The sequence below is a fragment of the Cetorhinus maximus genome, chromosome 2, assembly GCF_964194155.1.
Source record: "Cetorhinus maximus chromosome 2, sCetMax3.hap1.1, whole genome shotgun sequence".
NCBI classification, from domain to species: domain Eukaryota; kingdom Metazoa; phylum Chordata; class Chondrichthyes; order Lamniformes; family Cetorhinidae; genus Cetorhinus; species Cetorhinus maximus.
In genome coordinates, this window is record NC_135880.1 from 51,219,009 (window position 1) to 51,237,901 (window position 18,893).

Sequence of the window (18,893 nt, forward strand, 5' to 3'; positions counted from 1 at the left end):
TGCATGATTCGCACGTTGTGTTGGCAATGAAGTAAGGTAAGGAAGGTGAGTTCACAGCAGGCAGACATTGTGGGCTCAATCCAGCATCATTACAGCACTATAAAGGGGGAAACTGGAACTTAATGTACCAGCCATTGTGTTAGGCCAGTGCTGACAGGAGCAACTCATTGCAGCAAGTAGTTTGGATAGTTTGCAGCAAAAGTAACTTGGTGTCATTCCATTGAGGCCAGTTGCAGAGATAACCAGCTGTATTGTCAATCCTTACATAGGGACATGGGCTCCACGTACTCTGAAGTTGTCTGGCCTCCTCCTGCCACTCTCTGGAAAGAGGACCTGCCTTCCTTCCCCTTTCAGGCATCTTCCTCCTTTTGATTCTGCAAATTTTCTGTCAAACAATGGCATGAGGCATGCATGCAAGCCATGGCATACAAGGCTATGGGCCTAGTACTGGAAAATGGGATTAGAATAGTTAGGTACTTATTTGACCGGCGCAGACTTGATGGGCCAAAGGGCTTTTTTCTGTGCTGCAGACCTCTATGGCTCTATGACTCTATGACAATGTTTTCCCATAACAACATAATTCAACATAATTCCCCATTGACATCAGTGAAGAACACCACACAGACCATGCAGGTCAAGCCCATGGTTCTGCCACTGTGCGAGCTGCTGGTGCCCTTTAAATAATTAGCCCTCATTCTAACTTCTGACTGCTCCTTCCACCCAGTACACAGATGCCAATCCTGGAGGCACCCTCTGAATTGGGGCCCCTGCAAAATTCAGCCAGACGGCAGGTTACTTGCAGGGTCAGACTGCCGACCCAGATGTGGTTCCAACATACTGTCAAAAACTAAGTGGGTAAGATTCGTCCCAATGGTTCTGCAGAAAATAGTGACATCAACCTGAATCACTGAACCTGGATTACTGCCCCTGAGGTCATTGTTACTGGAATAAAATCTCATGCCAGGGACAGCATAACACCATAACACATCACCGGGGCATCTTTGCGTGCCAGCTGTCATCAACATATTTTTCTCCCTAACCTAACTGTCATATAAATAATCTCTGACGCTGCCCTCTCAACACCAGCCAACTTTTAAATGGGCAGCTTGAGACCTCTGTTCTGTGTCAATAATTTTTGCTAAATTAATTTTCTCCACAATTATTAAATATGACAAGCGACGAAAATATATCCAGAGAGATAAAAGATCTAAAGGAGAGAAGTTCATTTGTGTTTATGTTGATTTCCCAGGGGTGAACAGAACTGTGGGCCACATGTAATTCCCCATTGACATCAGTGAAGAACACTACACAGACCATGCAGGTCAAGCCCATGACTCTGCTTGCCCCCAGTGTAGTGCCACTAGAAACAATGCTATGCAATCAAATTTATGCCCCAAAATGTATACACATCCACCTCTAAGCCAATAAATAGGGACTAAAATTGAATAAGTTGACACATTTTAACTATTGGGATAACTCTGCATCTTCAATATAGGTAAAACTAAGCTATTGCCAACACTTTGGACCTAACTCAGAAGCCATTACCTATAAGAATGTCATATTGAGTTGTTCTGTCCTCTCATCATTGACATTTCACAACCTGGGACTAGAAAGAGATGGATTAAATCAGATATCCTCACAGCCATCTGCTCGAGTTTGATCAACATGTAGTGACAAGATGCACTTGTGCAGGACTGATGTGATTTGTCTCCCCAGTCAAGGAAATCAACAGGCATAGGAGCTTGGATGCTGAATATTTTTCAATATTGGCTAAGGGGATTATTATTGCACTATTATTCGAGCCCTTCTTTATCCAGTCTGACATGGCTTTACATTACTTATGAGATAACACTTGGGAAGGGGGATGGAATTTAGTAGCAAAGGATTTTGTGGCATTGGCTCAAAATGGTGGGTTCAATCTCCCAATTGTCAGAAGGTCATGGATTCAAGTTTCATTGCAGAGATTTGAGCACAAAAATTTAGGTGGACTCTCCAGGGCAGTGCTTGAGGGAGGGCAGACATTTTGGAAGTGCCGCTTTTTGGAAGAGATGTTAAACCGAGTTCTAGTCTGCTCTCTCAGGTGGACATCATCAAGTGGCAGCATGCAGATGAGGAAGAGGAACTAGCCAAGGACTGATTCTTAGAGGATTCCAGAAGTAACAGTACAGAGACAGGAAGAGAGGCCATTGCTGGATCTGTTTTAGCTACATCTGGATAGTTAAGAGTGGAACCAAGTGAGAACAATACCACCGGACAACAGAGGAGATAACTTGAGGAAGATGGTTTGGCCAACCATGCCAAAAGCTGTAGAGATCAATGGCTTGGTGAGAAAGGGGGTGAGACAGGGGAATAAGCATGGATTTGTGATTGATGTATTTATTGGCTCATGGGATGTGGGTGTCTCTGGCTAGGCCAGCATTTATTGCCCATCCCCACTTTGCCCTTGCAAAGGGCCTTCCTGAACTGCTGTAGTCCATTTATTGTAGGAACACCAACAGTGCTGTTAGGAAGGGAGTTCCAGGATTTTGATTCAGTGACAGTGAAGGAAAGGCGATATATTTCCATGTCAGGGTGGTGTGTGGCTTGGAGGGGAGCTTGCAGGTAGTGCTGTTCCCATGCATCTGGTTCCCTGGTCCTTCTAGATGGTAGAGACAGCAGGTTTGGAAGGTGCTTTCAGAGGAACCCTGGTGAGTTGCTCCAGTGCATCCTGTAGATGGTGCACACTGCTGCTACTGTGCATTGGTGGTGGGGGGAGTGAATGTTTAAGGTGGTGGATTGGCAGCTAATTGGACAGACTGCTTTGTCCTGGACGGTGTCAAGTTTCTTGAGTGTTGTTGAAGCTGCACTCATCAAGGCAAGTGGAGAGTATTCCATGACACTCCTAACTTGTGCCTTGTAAATGATGGACAGGCTTTGGGGAGTCAGGAGGTGAGTCGCTCTCCACAGAATTCCCAGCCTCTGACCTGCTCTTGTAGCCACAGTATTTATATGGCTCATCCAGTTCATCTTCTGGTCAATGGTAATCCCCAGGATGTAGATAATGGGGAATTCAGCAATGTTAATACCATTGAATATCAAGGGGCGATGGTTAGATTCTCTCTTGTTGGAGATGGTCATTGCCTGGTACTAGTGTGGCGCAGATGTCACTTGGATGATTGGTGATCTCCTGTTGATAAGGAACTCCATGAGCTCTTTGTGCTAATCATTGGAGGTGAGAGTGGAGGGGCAGATGAGGGGATTTCAAGGAAATGATTGGCATTGGAGAACAGAAGCTCGGAATTATCTTTGCTTTCCACGATGATCCTGGGAGTAGTGTGTAATTTCGGACTAGGAGAGTGTGCTGTGGCAACTAATCTATAATAACTATATATTTATGGGCCCTGATCTTAGTGGAGCATAGAAAGGTCTAGCATTACACAAACTGTTTTCAGCTGGACGTGGCTACTTCCCTTCTTCGACTGGTCTTTTCACAGCCTCCTCTTTCTGCAATAATTTGAGAGCTACCCTGGAATTGTTCCATCCAGCATGCTGACTGTTACTATATTTATGGCCTTAGACCCATTCCATTTAACCCATGATACCTCATAACTCCATGCCTAATATTGCATCATGTACAATTCCCCCACACCAATTCCACCCCTGACTCTGATATCTAGTACATAGAACAGCATCCCCCTTTAGTTTATCATTCCCTTGATTAGAATCCTTCCAGCTTCTCACTCCATGCAGTGAGGAGCAGTTTGAGCACCTAACACATGATCTGTATTTTGTGCCACTGTAATTATTTTGTGTTCCTGTAATATTTAACACTTGTTTAAGATAGTTCTGACCATAAAACTAAGCTTGAAAGACAAAAAAAAGATGCATTCTTGCTCTCATTTGATTTAATCATCGTATTTCATACTGACAGCTTCTACAATTACCTGGTTAGACATACCAATGAATCAAACTGCTTTACAATATTGGATAGCTATGGCTTTCTTTCAGGATACAATATTTACCATTTGGAGGATATAAATAGACCCAGTTCAGTAAAATGATGAAGCATAAAATCCAATTGATAATTTATATGCAATCTTTAACAAATTGGCTTGTAATTCTGCTTTCATTGTCTAGGAGCCATTTTAGCAATCAACTCGACAGTGATTAATACTGTTTAGCCATATGTTAGGATAACAAAAAGGCAGACAATAACATGCTAATTTATAGGTTCAAATGATTGGTTTTTAATTTTATGGTCTTATATAAATATATCATTGCCACATTTAAAAAATGACTGTTTTAGGGTCTACTATTTTACATTTTATCATAGTCAGCATCCAAGAAAAGAAAGTTGCAAATTATGTTTTAGTCTGTCCCTCATTGTACACCCATCTGTTACCTGAATCCATGGCCATCTGTCATTCTCTGCGGCAGTCCAAGCATTTACAAGACCTTTTTTATTCAGTCTGGCATAGTATGGGTACCACTTCTGCAGGCCAAACAGAGCGCGGTGTGTTGAGGATGCAGAAATCTGCTGGTTGGATATAATCCCTCCCTCCATCCCTAGTGGTCCTGAACATTCTGTGGACAAAGAATAGCAAAAGCAGTTAGTAATGACAAACAGGTAAGAATTAGTTCAAAAGGGAGGCAAAATAGCAACAAAGGTGAATTGTAAAGGTAAACTGATTATTTTAAATAAAATAATCTTTGTATATAAAACAGTTGAGTTATTAATCAAAAGCCAGTTTATTTTTGTTCAGCAGCATTGTTGCAAGAATTTGCAATATGAGCCTTTACACTACAACTATGCATTGCTATTCATCCATCTATCAATACACTTTCTTCTGGCCATCCTCCATGATCAAAACCTATAAATCCATTACCACTTTCCCAGTGAATTATCCCAATTGAACACAAAAGGCAGGATTTTCCTGCGGGCTTCCGAACCCTGTCATCAGGTTCAAATAAGGGTCAGATGCCCTTACTGTGCGGGAAACAATCACTCGCCTGTGATTTTCCCTGAATTGGTGGATTAGTAACCTGAGGGCGGGAAGGACTCTTGAAGCTGGAGGCACATTAGAAGGTTTGCCAGCTTGAAAGCAGCAGCAGAATGCCCCTACCGGTAAGGCAGGAAGAGGGCGCTTCAAAATGGAGGTGCCCTCTCTCCAACTATTTTCAAATTTAAACTAAAGAATGCTTTTACAGTCAGGCACTACTGCGGAGAATAAACCCTTCCACATGGTGGCCTGTGGCTGCTGCTGAACTCAGGCAGACAGAAAGGACCTCTATGCCTACCAGAGGAGCTGCATCCCCTAGTCTGCGATTAGGAAGCTGCCTCAGGCAGCTGTACTGTACCCTGCCGCCTGCGGAACCTGGAAGTCAATTGGAAAATCCTAGGCAGCCTCCAACAATAGACCTCTAATTAGCTTAGGAGGCGACCCACTGCCCCACCCATCCGGCCTCTGAGAAATGGCCCAGGGGCAGGATGGAGCCAGCACGCAGGCCAGCGGTGCAAAATTCCACACCCTCCCGCCTTCATTCCTGCTCCCAGGTGAAGGTCAATGTAGCACATCCCCATCACTCACCCAGCAGCACACCCTGGCACTCAGGACTCACAGCTAAAATCCAGATTCTCCAGCTTACCCTCACACACCTACCAATGCTGCCAAACCCACCTCTTGCTGCCTCCCTATATCTCCAGTTGTTCAGCTGTGGCAGGCACATCACCCGAACACAGCACGATACAATCACTGACATTCTCTCCTCTCTCTTGCAGGACAAGGTGACACACAATATAAGGGAGCATAGCAGGGGTGGCAGGGACAAGGTTGCCTGCATCTCCTAAGCCCTATGGAGGAGATGGCTCTCAGTATTATGGAACTGGCTGTAACAGTGTTTGCATCATCTGGTATCACTGATATCAGCAGCATCTTCCTGCCTCATCCCCTTCTCAATTCCCAGCGCACACTCATCCTGCTACCTGGCATGATGAGCAAGCAGCAGATGGTATGACCATGGAACCCTTGCAATCCATTCCAATCCCATTCCTTCACACCAACCTTCCCCTTCTGATTTTCTGCTTTCAGATGCACAAAAACTACCACCTGCCCAGCCACAGCTGTTCCAGGAGGAAGAGGCAGAGAAAAAGCACAGCATTGATAAAAAAGCCCCATCACTCGATCTGACACTCACAGCCACCATTTCAGATACTGGCACTACATATACCTAGGAGGGTACTATAGAATTGGGATCAGCACATGGTGAGTGACTGGGCAAGAGTGGGCTGCAGCGAGGCTAGTGGTAAGGGATGGTTTGTTTCACCAGAGGGAGAGGTCGCAGATGAGTTCTGCTGCCGAGTACTCAGAGGACAACCTTGATAGGGTGGCATAGATTGGCATGCACACCAAGATGCTGGGTACATTTGCTGATTCGGCAGACAACCTCCTGTCACTGTCAAGGAACATGGAGGCATCTGGTTCCAACTAGGCAGAAGGCAAGATTTAGACCTTGCCCTCTTCACAGCCTCTGCTCCATCTCCCCGTTGTGCTGCAGGCCCAGAGGCACTGCAACTAAAGCCCCCAAATCTGTTGCACTCTTTGTGTAGACAAGTCACCCAATTCTCTATCCTCTCTATAAGGATTCCACAACACTCTCTGTCAAGTCTCGAAGCACATAGCAACACCCTCTCAAAAACACTCCAGGGCACACTTAGACACTTTGCAGTAGTAGGAGTTCTTCAAAGAACTTTTACTGCAAGTTATGTGCCTTGCCCTTTAAATAGAACTCATGAGGGCCCAACTTGCAGCTTTGGATTTCTTCTCTGCGGAGTGATGCAAAAATTTGTTCAATGAACCTACGTGGTCCAAATTAGGAAATCTAATCAGCTTGTAGGGTTGTGTGATAAACAGGGTGGAGCTACTTTACATGCTTCCAGTGCACACAGTGGACACGCGTGCAAGGTATCGTCTAAAAGAGGACGTACAGCGCTGGAAGTAGCTAGCAGTGCAGTGCGCACCTACAAGAGGGTGCAAAGCTAATGTAACTGCTGCCGAAACCAAATTCACATCCAAAGTGTTTGAATTGGCACAAGCCCAGCTGTTTTCTGCACAAACCTATTAATGAAAGAACAATGGAGAAGGCAACAACAAAAAAATTAAAACCAATGAATGTCCTGTGGCATTCCTGATGAGATATGATTATGATATTTAGTTGCCAAGATAAATCTTTACTTTAACCTGTCCTATGTCTCTGGGGTAGTAGTTTAAATAGGCAAATTCACATAATTATATATGTATATAAATTCCTGAGGTTAATGAGAGGTGAGTTGTACCCTCTTGTAAATGTCTGGCTCCTAGACTTTGAGAAAGGCCAGATTCAAGACTATATAAACCAGCAGTAAATGATTGCTTCTCTGTTTGTAATATGCTGTAGTGCTTATGAAACATGGCATATGCCACAAACAACATATGGAAAGAAGTGGATGACTGGCAAAAGTAAGAAAAAGGTACCAGAGAAGGGTGATTAAAAACTAGAGTTTATCCCAATGATATGTGTGATTTGTTGAATAATATTTCTTGTGTTTCACCTTGTTCAAAAGTAAAGGACAATTCACATCTCAAAATATACAATCTAGAATTTCATATATCCCTTTTAGGTTTCTTCCACCTTTCTCTGTTCCTCCACTTCATTGAAAATTTACCATTCAGGAAATATTTCCATTGTCTAATCTTTTATCCAACAATGTACTGCTTCAAAATTTATTTTAGTTGCTGCATATTGCTCTTCTTCCCAGAATTGATTATGTCTCCTGGATTCTTCCTCAGATTGCCATGCCCTTTAATCCCATGTTATCAATTTTTTAAAATGCAAATTATTTATGTACATGAAGAGCAAGAGAGAATCTAATAGAAATCCCTGGCATTTGTCAGTTTATCAGATGCCCTTTAAAAATCCATGGCACCAGCCCTTGATTAGCTCCTACCTTTTAAACAACCATTTATTATACTCTAGCAGTTTTTGGATTATTCATGTGAGACTAACTGGTCTATAATTAGCCAAATAATCACTTGCCTTTTTTGAACTGTGGTGCAGCATTAAACACCTTCTATTCCTTTCATATGATATCCTTTTCAAAATGATTTTGAAAAATTATTGTTGGTACTTTGTTATTACCTCACAGACTCCTCTCAGTATTCTGAGGTGTGTGTCATCTGAGCCTGATGAATTATCGACTTTAAGTCTCATTAGTTCTTTCAATATTTACATCAGTTAGATTGTCCTCCATATCCTCCTTCAGAACCCTGCTTCATCCTTTGTTGTAAATTAGAGAGCCTAAACAATTGTTAATTGTTGCCCTATGTGGCAAGGCAATGCTTTAGCTTATGATATGATTACAAACGTCCTTATTTCCTTGTATGTTCACAGAATCACAGTGAAGAAGAGGCCCTTCGGTCCATCGAGTCTACACTGACACGTGAGAAACACCTGACCTACCTACCTAATCCCATTTACCAGCACTTGGCCCATAGCCTTGAATGTTATGACGTGCCAAGTGCTCATCCAGGTACTTTTTAAAGGATGTAAGGCAACCCGCCTCCACCACCCTCCCAGGCAGTGCATTCCAGAGCGTCACCACCCTCTGGGTCAAAAAATTTTTCCTCACATCCCCCCTAAACATCCTGCCACTCATCTTGAACTTATGCCCCCTTGTGACTGACCCTTCAACTAAGGGGAACATCTGCTCCCTATCCACCCTGTCCATGCCCCTCATAATCTTGTACACCTCGATCAGGTCGCCCCTCAGTCTTCTCTGCTCCAACGAAAACATCCCAAGTCTATCCAACCTCTCTTCATAACTTAAATGTTTCATCCTAGGCAACATCCTGGTGAATCTCCTCTGCACCCCCTCCAGTGCAATCACATCCTTCCTATAAAGTGGCAACCAGAACTGCACACAATACTCCAGCTGTGGCCTCACCAAGGTTCTATACAACTTCAACATGACCTCCCTACTTTTGTAATCTATGCCTCGATTGATAAAGACAAGTGTCCCATATGCCTTTTTCACCACCCCACTAACATGCCTCTCTGCCTTCAGAGATCTATGGACACACATGCCAAGGTCCCTTTGTTCCTCAGAACTTCCTAGTGCCATGCCATTCATTGAATACTTCCTTGTCAAATTACTCCTTCCAAAGTCTATCACCTCACACTTTTCAGGGTAAATTCCATCTGCCACTTATCTGCCCATTTGACCATCCCGTCTATATCTTCCTGTAGCCCAAGCCACTCAACCTCACTGTTAACCACCCGGCCAATCTTTGTGTCATCTGTAAATTTACTAATCCTACCCCCCACATAGATATCTATGTAGTTTATATAAATGACAAATAATAGAGGACCGAGCAGAGATCCCTGTGGTACGCCGCTGGACACTGGCTTCCAGTCATTAAAGCATCCTTCTGTCATCACCCTCTGCCTCCTACAACTAAACTAATTTTGAATCCACCTTATCAAATTACCCTGTATCCCATGTGCATTTGCCTTCTTTATGAGTCTCCCATGTGGAACCTTGTCAAAGGCTTTGCTGAAATCCATATAAGCTACATCAACTGCACTACCCTCACCTACACACTTGGTCACCTCCTCAAAAAATTCAATCAAAGTTGTTAGGCATGACCTCCCTCTGACAAAGCCATGCTGACTATCCCTGATCAAACTTTGCCTCTCCAAGTGGAGATCGATACTCTCCTTCAGAACTTTCTCCAATAGTTTCCCTACTACTGACGTGAGACTCACTGGCCTGTTGTTCCCTGGCTTATCTCTACAACCCTTCTTAAATAGCGGAACCATATTAGCTGTTCTCCAGTCCTCTGGCACCTCCCCCATGGCCAGAGAGGAATTAAAAATTTGGGTCAGTGCCCCTGCAATCTCCTCCCTTGCCTCCCTCAGCAGTATGGGACACAAATCATCTTGACCTGGAGATTTGTCCACTTTTAATCCTGCCAACACCTCCAATACCTTGTCAGTCCCTATATCAATTTGCTTAAGAACCTCGCAGTCTCTGTCCCCGAGTTCGATATCTTCATCCTCATTCTCTTGGGTGAAGACGGATGTGAAGTACTCATTCAACACTCTAGCGATATCCTCTGGCTCCACCCATAGATTGCCCCCTTGGTCCCTTATGGGCCCTACTCTTTCCCTGGTTATCCTCTTCCCATTGATATACTTGTGGAATATCTTGGGATTTCCCTATTTTTACCAGCCAGAGCTTTCTCATATCCCCTCTTTGCTCTCCTAATTGCTTTCTTGAGCTCCACCCTGCACTTTCTGTACTCCACTAATGCCTCTGCTGATTTGCTTCCCTTGTACGTGCTAAAAGCCTCTCTTTTCCTTCTCATCGTAACCTGAATGTCTCTGGCCATCCATGGTTCTCTGGGCTTGTTACTCCTTCCTATCACCCTAGAGGGAACATGTTGAGCCTGTACCCTCCCCATTTCCTTTTTGAACACCCCCCACTGTTCCTCTGTAGATTCCCGACAAGTAACTGTTCCCAGTCTACCTTGGCCAGATCCTGCCTTATTTTACTAAAATCCACTCTCCCCCAATCCAAAACATTTTTTTGCAACTTTTTGATTTCTTTGTCCATAACAAACTTAAACTGTACCATGTTGTGGTCGCTTTCACTAAAATGCTCGCCCAGCACCACCTCAGCCACCTGTCTGGCTTCATTCCCCAGAATTAGATCCATCACTGCGCCGTCCCTTGTTGGACCCTCTACATATTGACCTAAAAAGTTCTCCTGTACACATTTCAAGAATTCCACTCCATCCAGCCCTTAACACTATGCCTATCCCAATTAATGTTGGGAAAGTTGAAACCACCTAATATAATTACCCTATTGTTATTGTTTTTACACACCTCCACAAATTGTGCACATATTTGCTCCTCAATTTCCCACTGACTATCTGGGGGTCTATAATAAACACCTAACAATATGGCTGCCCCTTTTTTATTCCTAAGCTCTACCCACAAAGCTTCATTCAATGCCCCCTCCAAGATATCATCTCTCCTTATGTAGTAACTGACTCCTTAGCTAATAATGGAACGTCTCCTCCTCTTTTACCCCCTCCCCTGTCTCACCTGAAGATTCTATATCCCGGAATGTTGAGCTGCTAATCTTGCCCTTCCCTCAACCACGTCTCAGTGATGGCTACTATATCACAATTCCACATGTCAATCCTCACCATTAACTCATCCGTTTTACCTGCAATACTCCTGGCATTAAAGTAGAGGCCATCCAGCCTTGCCTTACTCCCTTGAAGCTTAATGCAGCTATACTCCCTCTGACTTGATTGTTTTATTGTGTTATGATGTGTCCCTATTCTGCTAACATTCTGTGTCCCCTCCTCCTGCTGAATTAGTTTAAACTCCTCTCAACAGCACTAGCAAACCAGCCCACAAGGATGTTAGTCCTGCTCTGGTTCAGATGTAGACCGTCCCGCTTGTACAGGTCCCACCTTCCCCAGAAATGGCCCCAGTGATCCAGGAATCTAAAAGCCTCCCTCCTGCACCAACTCTTAAGCCACATATTCATCTGCACTATTCTCCTATTTCTAAGCTCGCTAGCACGTGGCACTGGGAGTAATCCAGAGATTACAACCTGAGAGGTCTTGCTTTTTAGTCTACTGCCTAACTCCTTCAATTCTTAAAGCAAGACCTCAACCCCCTTTCTACCTATGTCATTGGTACCAACATGTACCATGACCTCTGCCTTATCACCCTCCCCCTTCAGGATACCCTGCAGCCGTTCAGTGACATCCCGGACCCTGGCAACAGGGAGGCAACATACCATCCTGGAGTCACGTTGATGGCCACAGTAGCGCCTATCTGTTTCCCTGACTATAGAATCCCCTATTACTATTGCTATTCCTCCCTTCCTCCCCTCCTGTACAGACAGGCTGCTTGTGGTGCCAGAAGCTTGGCTCTGTCCGCACTCCCTGGAGGAACCAGCGCCCTCATCAGTCTCCAAAATGGAATACTGATTTATGAGCGGGAACCCAGGGGGACTTCTGAACTACCTGCCTATTTCTCTTGACCACCTTTTCTTCATATTATTTCTGGCCCTTTTAATTTCCATTTTTACTTCACTGCTTTTGCTTTGACTCTTGGTTTTAATTCTGTACTTAACAGCTTAATTTTATCACAGATCTCAGTCAGGAGACTTATTTTCCCCAATCTCTTTATTTGTCTATGGAACTGTAGATTTAAATGAAGCCTTTCTTCCTGTCTTTAATTTGTACCATATCCATCTCACGCATAACCTTCTCACCACTGATCTGTTGTTTCATCTTCCAATGATTAATTTAGTTTAGATTCCCTTTCCTCCATCTAAAAATTATTCCATTCCAGTCGAACAACTTAGTCTTTGACTAATTTTTCTTTTCACGTTTTGACTATAAAGCTAATATTATGATTAATGTTTTTCTACTTGATGGTCAGGCTTTTGCCCCTTTACATTTTTCAGAAACAGAATATTTTTGTTTCCCTATTTTGATCACCTTTAGCTTTTTTACACTCAGCCTTTTTGTGGTTAAAATATTTCATTACTTATAATTTGATTCTGCAAACTTCTCAGAATTATCTGCAAATCTATCTCTTTCTCACCATATGGCGGTCTGCAATGGACCTCCAATACTGTCACTGAGTCCTTAACTATTTCAGCTTAATCCAGGAAGACTCAAACCCCAATTTGAACCCAACCCATCTGGCAGGAATGGGATGTGTTTGGGTCAGATGCCTGATCCTGTCCAACCTTACCCTTCATTGAAGTAATCTTGCTGGGTGGGTTAGTTTAAAACAAGTGCTTCAGCCAGAATACCACCTTACATAATCATCCATTTGTTCTAATGCTGTAATAATGTGAGCCTCCAACTGGCTCCAAAGGAACCAAGTAAAAGAGCCTCATTTTGAATTTGTAAAGTGAAAATGCTTTGCCTGGTGCCTGGTTAAGTTTATGCGCTGCTGTTGCCTAAATGGAGATTAGTTTGGGAATTTGTTAAAAGTTATGATAGTAGTAATTTGTAGCCATGTGTATATCTATTTTAAGCTGTGTAAATTAATAAAACGTTTCCTTTATTTTAATGTAAAACCTCGAGAACTGGTGGTCTGATTCCTGAATTTAGAGTCGCATCTCAAACATAACACTTAAAATTATAGGTTCTGACAGTTGTTTAAAGTTTCCCTCTGGGATTTTTAAATAACTCAGCTGTACCAACTGCACTGGTCATAACAATTGCTCTTTCTGGATAATGTTTTATAGTCAGGAATGCTCACTCTCAGGCCTATTCCAGTTGAAGCCAAAGCACTGATATTTCTGAGGAGAGTAAATTGGCTGAAGAACTCAGCAAACATGGACCTGTGGAGGTCCTATCGAAATTAACAGCAGGACCTCATTATCATTTTTTTTTGATCCATTTCCTTCCTGCAGCCTGCTGAAGTGAAGTTTAACTGGCTGCTGGGAGTGCAAAACAGTGACAAGAGGCCACAGCTGGGCATCCATGGGGACGGTTCCTGGCAATTGGCAAGGATTAAGAAATCATGACTTGTAGGCATGGGGATAGGGAAGAGAGAAGAAGATTGGCCATCACAGCAGGGGGAAGAGGTGGACATCGGAGTTGAGGGGGAAATGGTAGGGTTAATATTAAGGTTAAAGTTTCTGTCAATGCTCTGACTGGGCTGAAAGCAAGCATGATATTTAAAAACACAAATCTGATCAAGGCCCATTAAAGATAAAGATTTCCAGCAGATAAATTATTGAATCTATTCCAGTGGACAGATGAGGACTATTAATGATCACACTGGCAAATTAGAATTAATGGCATTGAATGTAAACATGTGCAGAAAATCATCAGTTTGTACTGATCAGTGCTTGCTGATCTTTAAGGATTGAGAAGTGCAGGGCAGAGTTGTCTTTCACTCTAAGCGGGTAATAGTACCATTTTTTTTAAATATTAAAAAGAATTGGATGCTGAACAATTTTATTATCTGTTAAAAATGTTTTAAATGCATTTGTTCTTTGCTTATGACAAATGGGATTCAAATAATGCTATACTTCTGTTTTGTCTTTGCTTTTGTGCTCCCATTCTTAAATTAGCACATTTAAACTTGTTTCAGTTCCAAAGCACACTTGCAATATTTCTTATGAATGTTTGTCATTTTTTGACAGGGCAGATTGTTTGTTAAATCTAACTGGAATTTGAACAAATATGTATCTTCTCTACATTAAAGACATGTGCGCTCCCATCATTCGAACAGTATTAAATCTGTAGCTGATGCTGTCAAGTAAACTTATTAACTTAGTTTTTAAAAAAAAAAGCAAAGAAAAAAAAACTGCGGACGCCGGAAATCTAAAATAAAAGAGCAAATGCTGGAAAACACTCAGGAGATCAGGAAGCACATGTGGAGAGAGAAACAGAGGCTGGAATTTTTCACGGAGTCAGTAGCCCCACAACCCGGCTGAAAAGTTTGGGATGAGGCCATCTCCACAGGGCTGGGAAAGCCATGACCTGATTTTTCCCCAACCCTACCTCCTTCAGCATCCACCCCTGGAAAGAATTATCCTCCAATTCACAACCGCACTTCCAAAATCCCAACTGTCTAGCCTTTTGTCACAGCTACTGATTTGCTCAATTGCACCCTCACTGTAGAGTAAAGGGTTATTGGTTATGTTAATGAGACAATGATACTAATGATGTAAGCAGGGCATAAGTGTCCGATGACTAAGAAGCTCCAAGAGAGCAATACATAGAATAGTCTATGTCCAGAGGACCATGTGCTTACCAAGAAGCTTTTGTAAATAGTTCTTCATAAATAGTTTCAGCAAAAACTATATACTGACTATACAAAAGTCACTCATAGGGGGGGATTTTCCTATGGCGGGCGGGCTAGGTGGGAGTGGGCGCGGAGCCAATCGCCGCCTGCGATCGGCTGCATGCCACCATTTTACACGGGTGGGCCAAATAAGGCCCGCCCAGCATAACGCGCGGCTGGTAGCGCTCAGCGCTACTTGTGCGAGCGGGGGGGAGAAGGGAGAGTCGACGCACGCGTGCAAAAGAGCGCAGCAATCTCTCTGAGGCACGGAGCTGGGTTTACATTTTTGCTTTCCTATTTTGAACACATGTAGCTCACATGGGTCCTCACATCGCATCGATGAATGTTTGACTCTAGTCTGGCTTATGGCAGCACGCATACCCTCTGTGAGAATGCTCCTGTCATGGGGATGCACTGGGGGCCCTAATAGTCATTCAATTGCAGGAGGATGATGACAACATGCAGTGAGGACACTCCTTAGATCTTCACATAGCCTCTGAGAATGTCTGGCTCCTGTCTGGCTGAGGACAGCTCGCTTGTGCTCTCCGATCAGGGTCATGTCATGGAGATGAAGCCATGAAACTCTAAAAGAATCTGATCCTTTGTCAGCCTTCAGCACCTAATCCCTTCAGGAGCACAGCATCACTGGTCGCAGATGCTGGTGTGACGGGGGCCAGCCCCACCATAAAGGTGCTGAGAGCACACAGAGAGAATGAGAGAACTCTGTGATGCCTGCTCACTAGATTCTGGCAGCACTGACAAGCCGAGGTGTAGGTATCAGTAATGTTTCCAAAGAGTGTGAGGTTGGACCATCACTTTGGTCTGAAGGCCGCACAAAGCACAGGGACTGAGACACCTGCGTTTATCTAGTGCAGGAAGGTTTCACATCTGAATGACAAAAGCACTGCTCATCAAAACAAGGAGCCATAGGCAGGGAGACATTCCCTGCCATAGTAAATTTGTATGAGATTGGATTGCTAGAAGTTCATTTGTTGCTGACGTCTGCCCATAGTGGATACTGGGTGACTATGGAGGCTACATGGGGAGGTATGGGTGTGTATGGAATGGGTATGGGAGGAATGAAGGAGGAATGGGGGTGGCTGGGGGGTGAAGGAAATGAGGGTTTGAGGGACTGACATTCATCATTAAAACTGGGCTGATGTCCCAGTAAACAGAGGCAGGCTTTCTAGCTTGCCGGCCTGGTCACCCGCCTGCCTCCGTTCCCACCTCGAGGCTGCCTCTGGAGATGGCGTGCCTGACTCCCCCGCCCCTGTTGTCCCGGAATAGAAATTTGGCAGGCAGCGATCTTATTAAAGGAGATGACTTGACCTTCCCTCCTCCTCCTCTACAAACACCAGGCCCTAAGGTTTCAGGACAGAAGGTGGATAGCAATCAGGAAAGATAAGAAAAGGCAGGGAGTACAAGAATCTTCAGGATGTGTGTGTGCCACTCTGAAACAGATATTTACGATTGGAAACTGCTGTGGGTGATTATACCCTGAAGGAGTACAGCCCAGACCAAGGCACCAATGGGCAACGGTACAGGAAGGAACTGCAGAGTATAGAAATGCAGTTGTTCCAGGAGACTCCATAGTCAGGCGGACAAACAGACATTTCTGTAACCAGCACCATGAGCCCCACACAATATGCCAAGGTAAAGGGTATCATAGAGAGGGTGCAGAATATTCTGCAGGGGGGAAGGGAGAGTGCCAGAAGTTGTGGTATGCATTGGTACCAATGACATAGAGAGGTCAGGTATTAAGGTCCTATGGTTAGATTTTCAGGAGCTAAGTAGGAAGTTAAAAACAGGACCTCTGCATTACTTCCAGTGTCATGTGCCAGTGAGAGTAGAAATAGGAAAATAGCGAGGATCAATGCATGGCTTTAAGCATGGGGCAGGAGGGTTATTGGGGCTATGGGACCAGTGGTGCGGCAACAGGCACCTATTCAAAAAGGATAGGTTGCACCTGAACAGGATTGGGGCTAATGTCTTGATAGGGAGACTCATTAGTGTGGTTGAGGACGGTTTAAACTAAATTGGCAGGTGGGGTGGGCACTAGCATATAGAAGTAGAAAAGAGAATAAGGTGCACAAAGTGATAGTGCTGGGCAGTACCAGAGAAGAGTAGTTCTATACTAGTTAGGAACAAAGTAAGGACTATGAAGAATGCAAAGACAAGATTACAGTGCATGTATGTAAATGCACAAAGTGTGGCGAACAAGGTTGGTGAGCTACAAGCACCAATAGCAGTGTAGGAATCTGATGTAGTGGCAATAGCAGAAATGTGGCTTAAAAATGGTGAGGACTGAGCACTTAATATACAAGGATATAAGATGTTCAGAAAAGATATAGAAGGAACATAGGAAGGTGGAGTGACAGTACTGATTAGGGAAGGCACTATATTGTTGGGAAGCACAGAAATGTGCAAGAACTATAGAGTGGTGATATTGGGGATTTTAATTACCTAAATATCGACTGGGAAAATGTTAGGGTAAAAGGTAAGGAGGGGGAGGAATTTTTGAACTGTGTTCAGGAGGACTTCCTTGATTGGTACGTTGTCAGCCAAACTAGAAAGGTGGCATTGTTGGATCTGTCCTGGGGAATGAGGTGGGCCAAATGGACCAAATGTCTGTGGGGGAACACTTGGACAAGAGTGATCATTGCATCCTAAATTTTAGACTAGTAATGCTGAAGAGCAAAGAGCAATCTAAAGTAGAATGTCTAAATTGGAAGAGAACTAATTTCATGAGATGAGAAGGGATCTAGCCAGGGTAAAATAAAAGCAAAAACTGTAGAGCAACAGTGGGGGATCTTTAAGGAGGAGATGCTTCTGGAATAGGCTAGGTATATTCCAAAAAGAACAATAGGTAAGGGAACCAAAACAGAGCTCCTTGGATGACAAGTGGCTTAAAGGTTATGGTGAAACAAAAAAAGAGGGTGCATGATGCATGTCAGGTGAATTCTTCAAGTGGGAATTATGCCAAATACAATAAATTGAGACATGAAGAGGAGAATGCAACCAGCAATGAGAGAATATGAGAATAGAATGACAGTCAACCTAAAAGGAACACAAAAATCTTCTGCCAACATGTAAACAATAAACAGCTAGTAAGAGGTGGAGTTGGTCCTATTAGGGTGAAAGAGGGTGATACACGTTTAGAGGGACAGTGTAAAGCTAAAATACTTAATGAGAACTTTTACTGTTTACTAAGGGAGAGGAATCTGATAAAATATTGATGGAAGCTGAGGTAACAGGGACAATGGATAGGGTGGAAATTGAGAGGAAAGGGGTAGTGGAAAGACTGGCTATCCTTAGAGTAGATAAGTCAATTGGTCCGTATGACTTACATCACAGGTTGCTAAAGGATGTCGGGGTGGAGATAATGGAAGGTCTTTCCATAACCTTGCATTCTTCCATTGATATGGGGAGGTGCCAGGGGATTGGAGAGTGGTGAATATGACATTCTTAATCAAGAAAGGATGTAAGAACAGTCCTAGCAACTGCAGGCCAGTTAGATTAACATCAATAGTGTGTAAGCTTTTAAAAATAATGATCAGGGGAAAATTCAACAGGCATTTGGAGAGATTTGAGTTAACTAAGCATGGAATTGTAAAAGGCAGATTATGCTTGACCAATCTAATTGAATTTTTTAATGAAATAACAGGGGCTGTTGATGAAAGGAATGCAGTGGATGTTATCTAGAAGGATTTTAAGAAGCCGTTTCACAAAGGACCACCCAAATAGCTGATTAATAAAATTAAGGCTCATGGAATAGGAGGCCCTGTGTCCAATTTGTTAAAAATAAATTAGCTTAAGTACAGAAAACAGTGAGATGTGGTCAATGATTATTTTTCAGACTGGAGGGTGATAGACAGATGTTCCCCAAGGGACAGTGCTAGAACCACTGCTGTTGTTGCTATGTATAAATGACTTGGACCCTGGAATATGGAGAAAAAAATCAAAATTTGCTGATGGTAACAAATATGGAAGAGTGGCAAACAGAGACGATAATACGAGTCACATGCAACAAGACATAAACA

General features: G+C 43.4%; 1 protein-coding gene across 3 annotated transcripts in view; it reads right to left on the minus strand.

The window, feature by feature from the left end:
- edil3b (EGF like and discoidin domains 3b) overlaps positions 1 to 18,893 on the minus strand; it is a 311,349-nt gene that overhangs the window by 142,172 nt on the left and 150,284 nt on the right. For all 3 annotated transcript variants that reach the window (XM_078564731.1, XM_078564719.1, XM_078564710.1), the window contains one exon: positions 4,382 to 4,563. In XM_078564731.1, the coding sequence (XP_078420857.1) occupies positions 4,382 to 4,563 (182 nt within the window). The remainder of the gene's footprint in view (positions 1 to 4,381; positions 4,564 to 18,893) is intronic.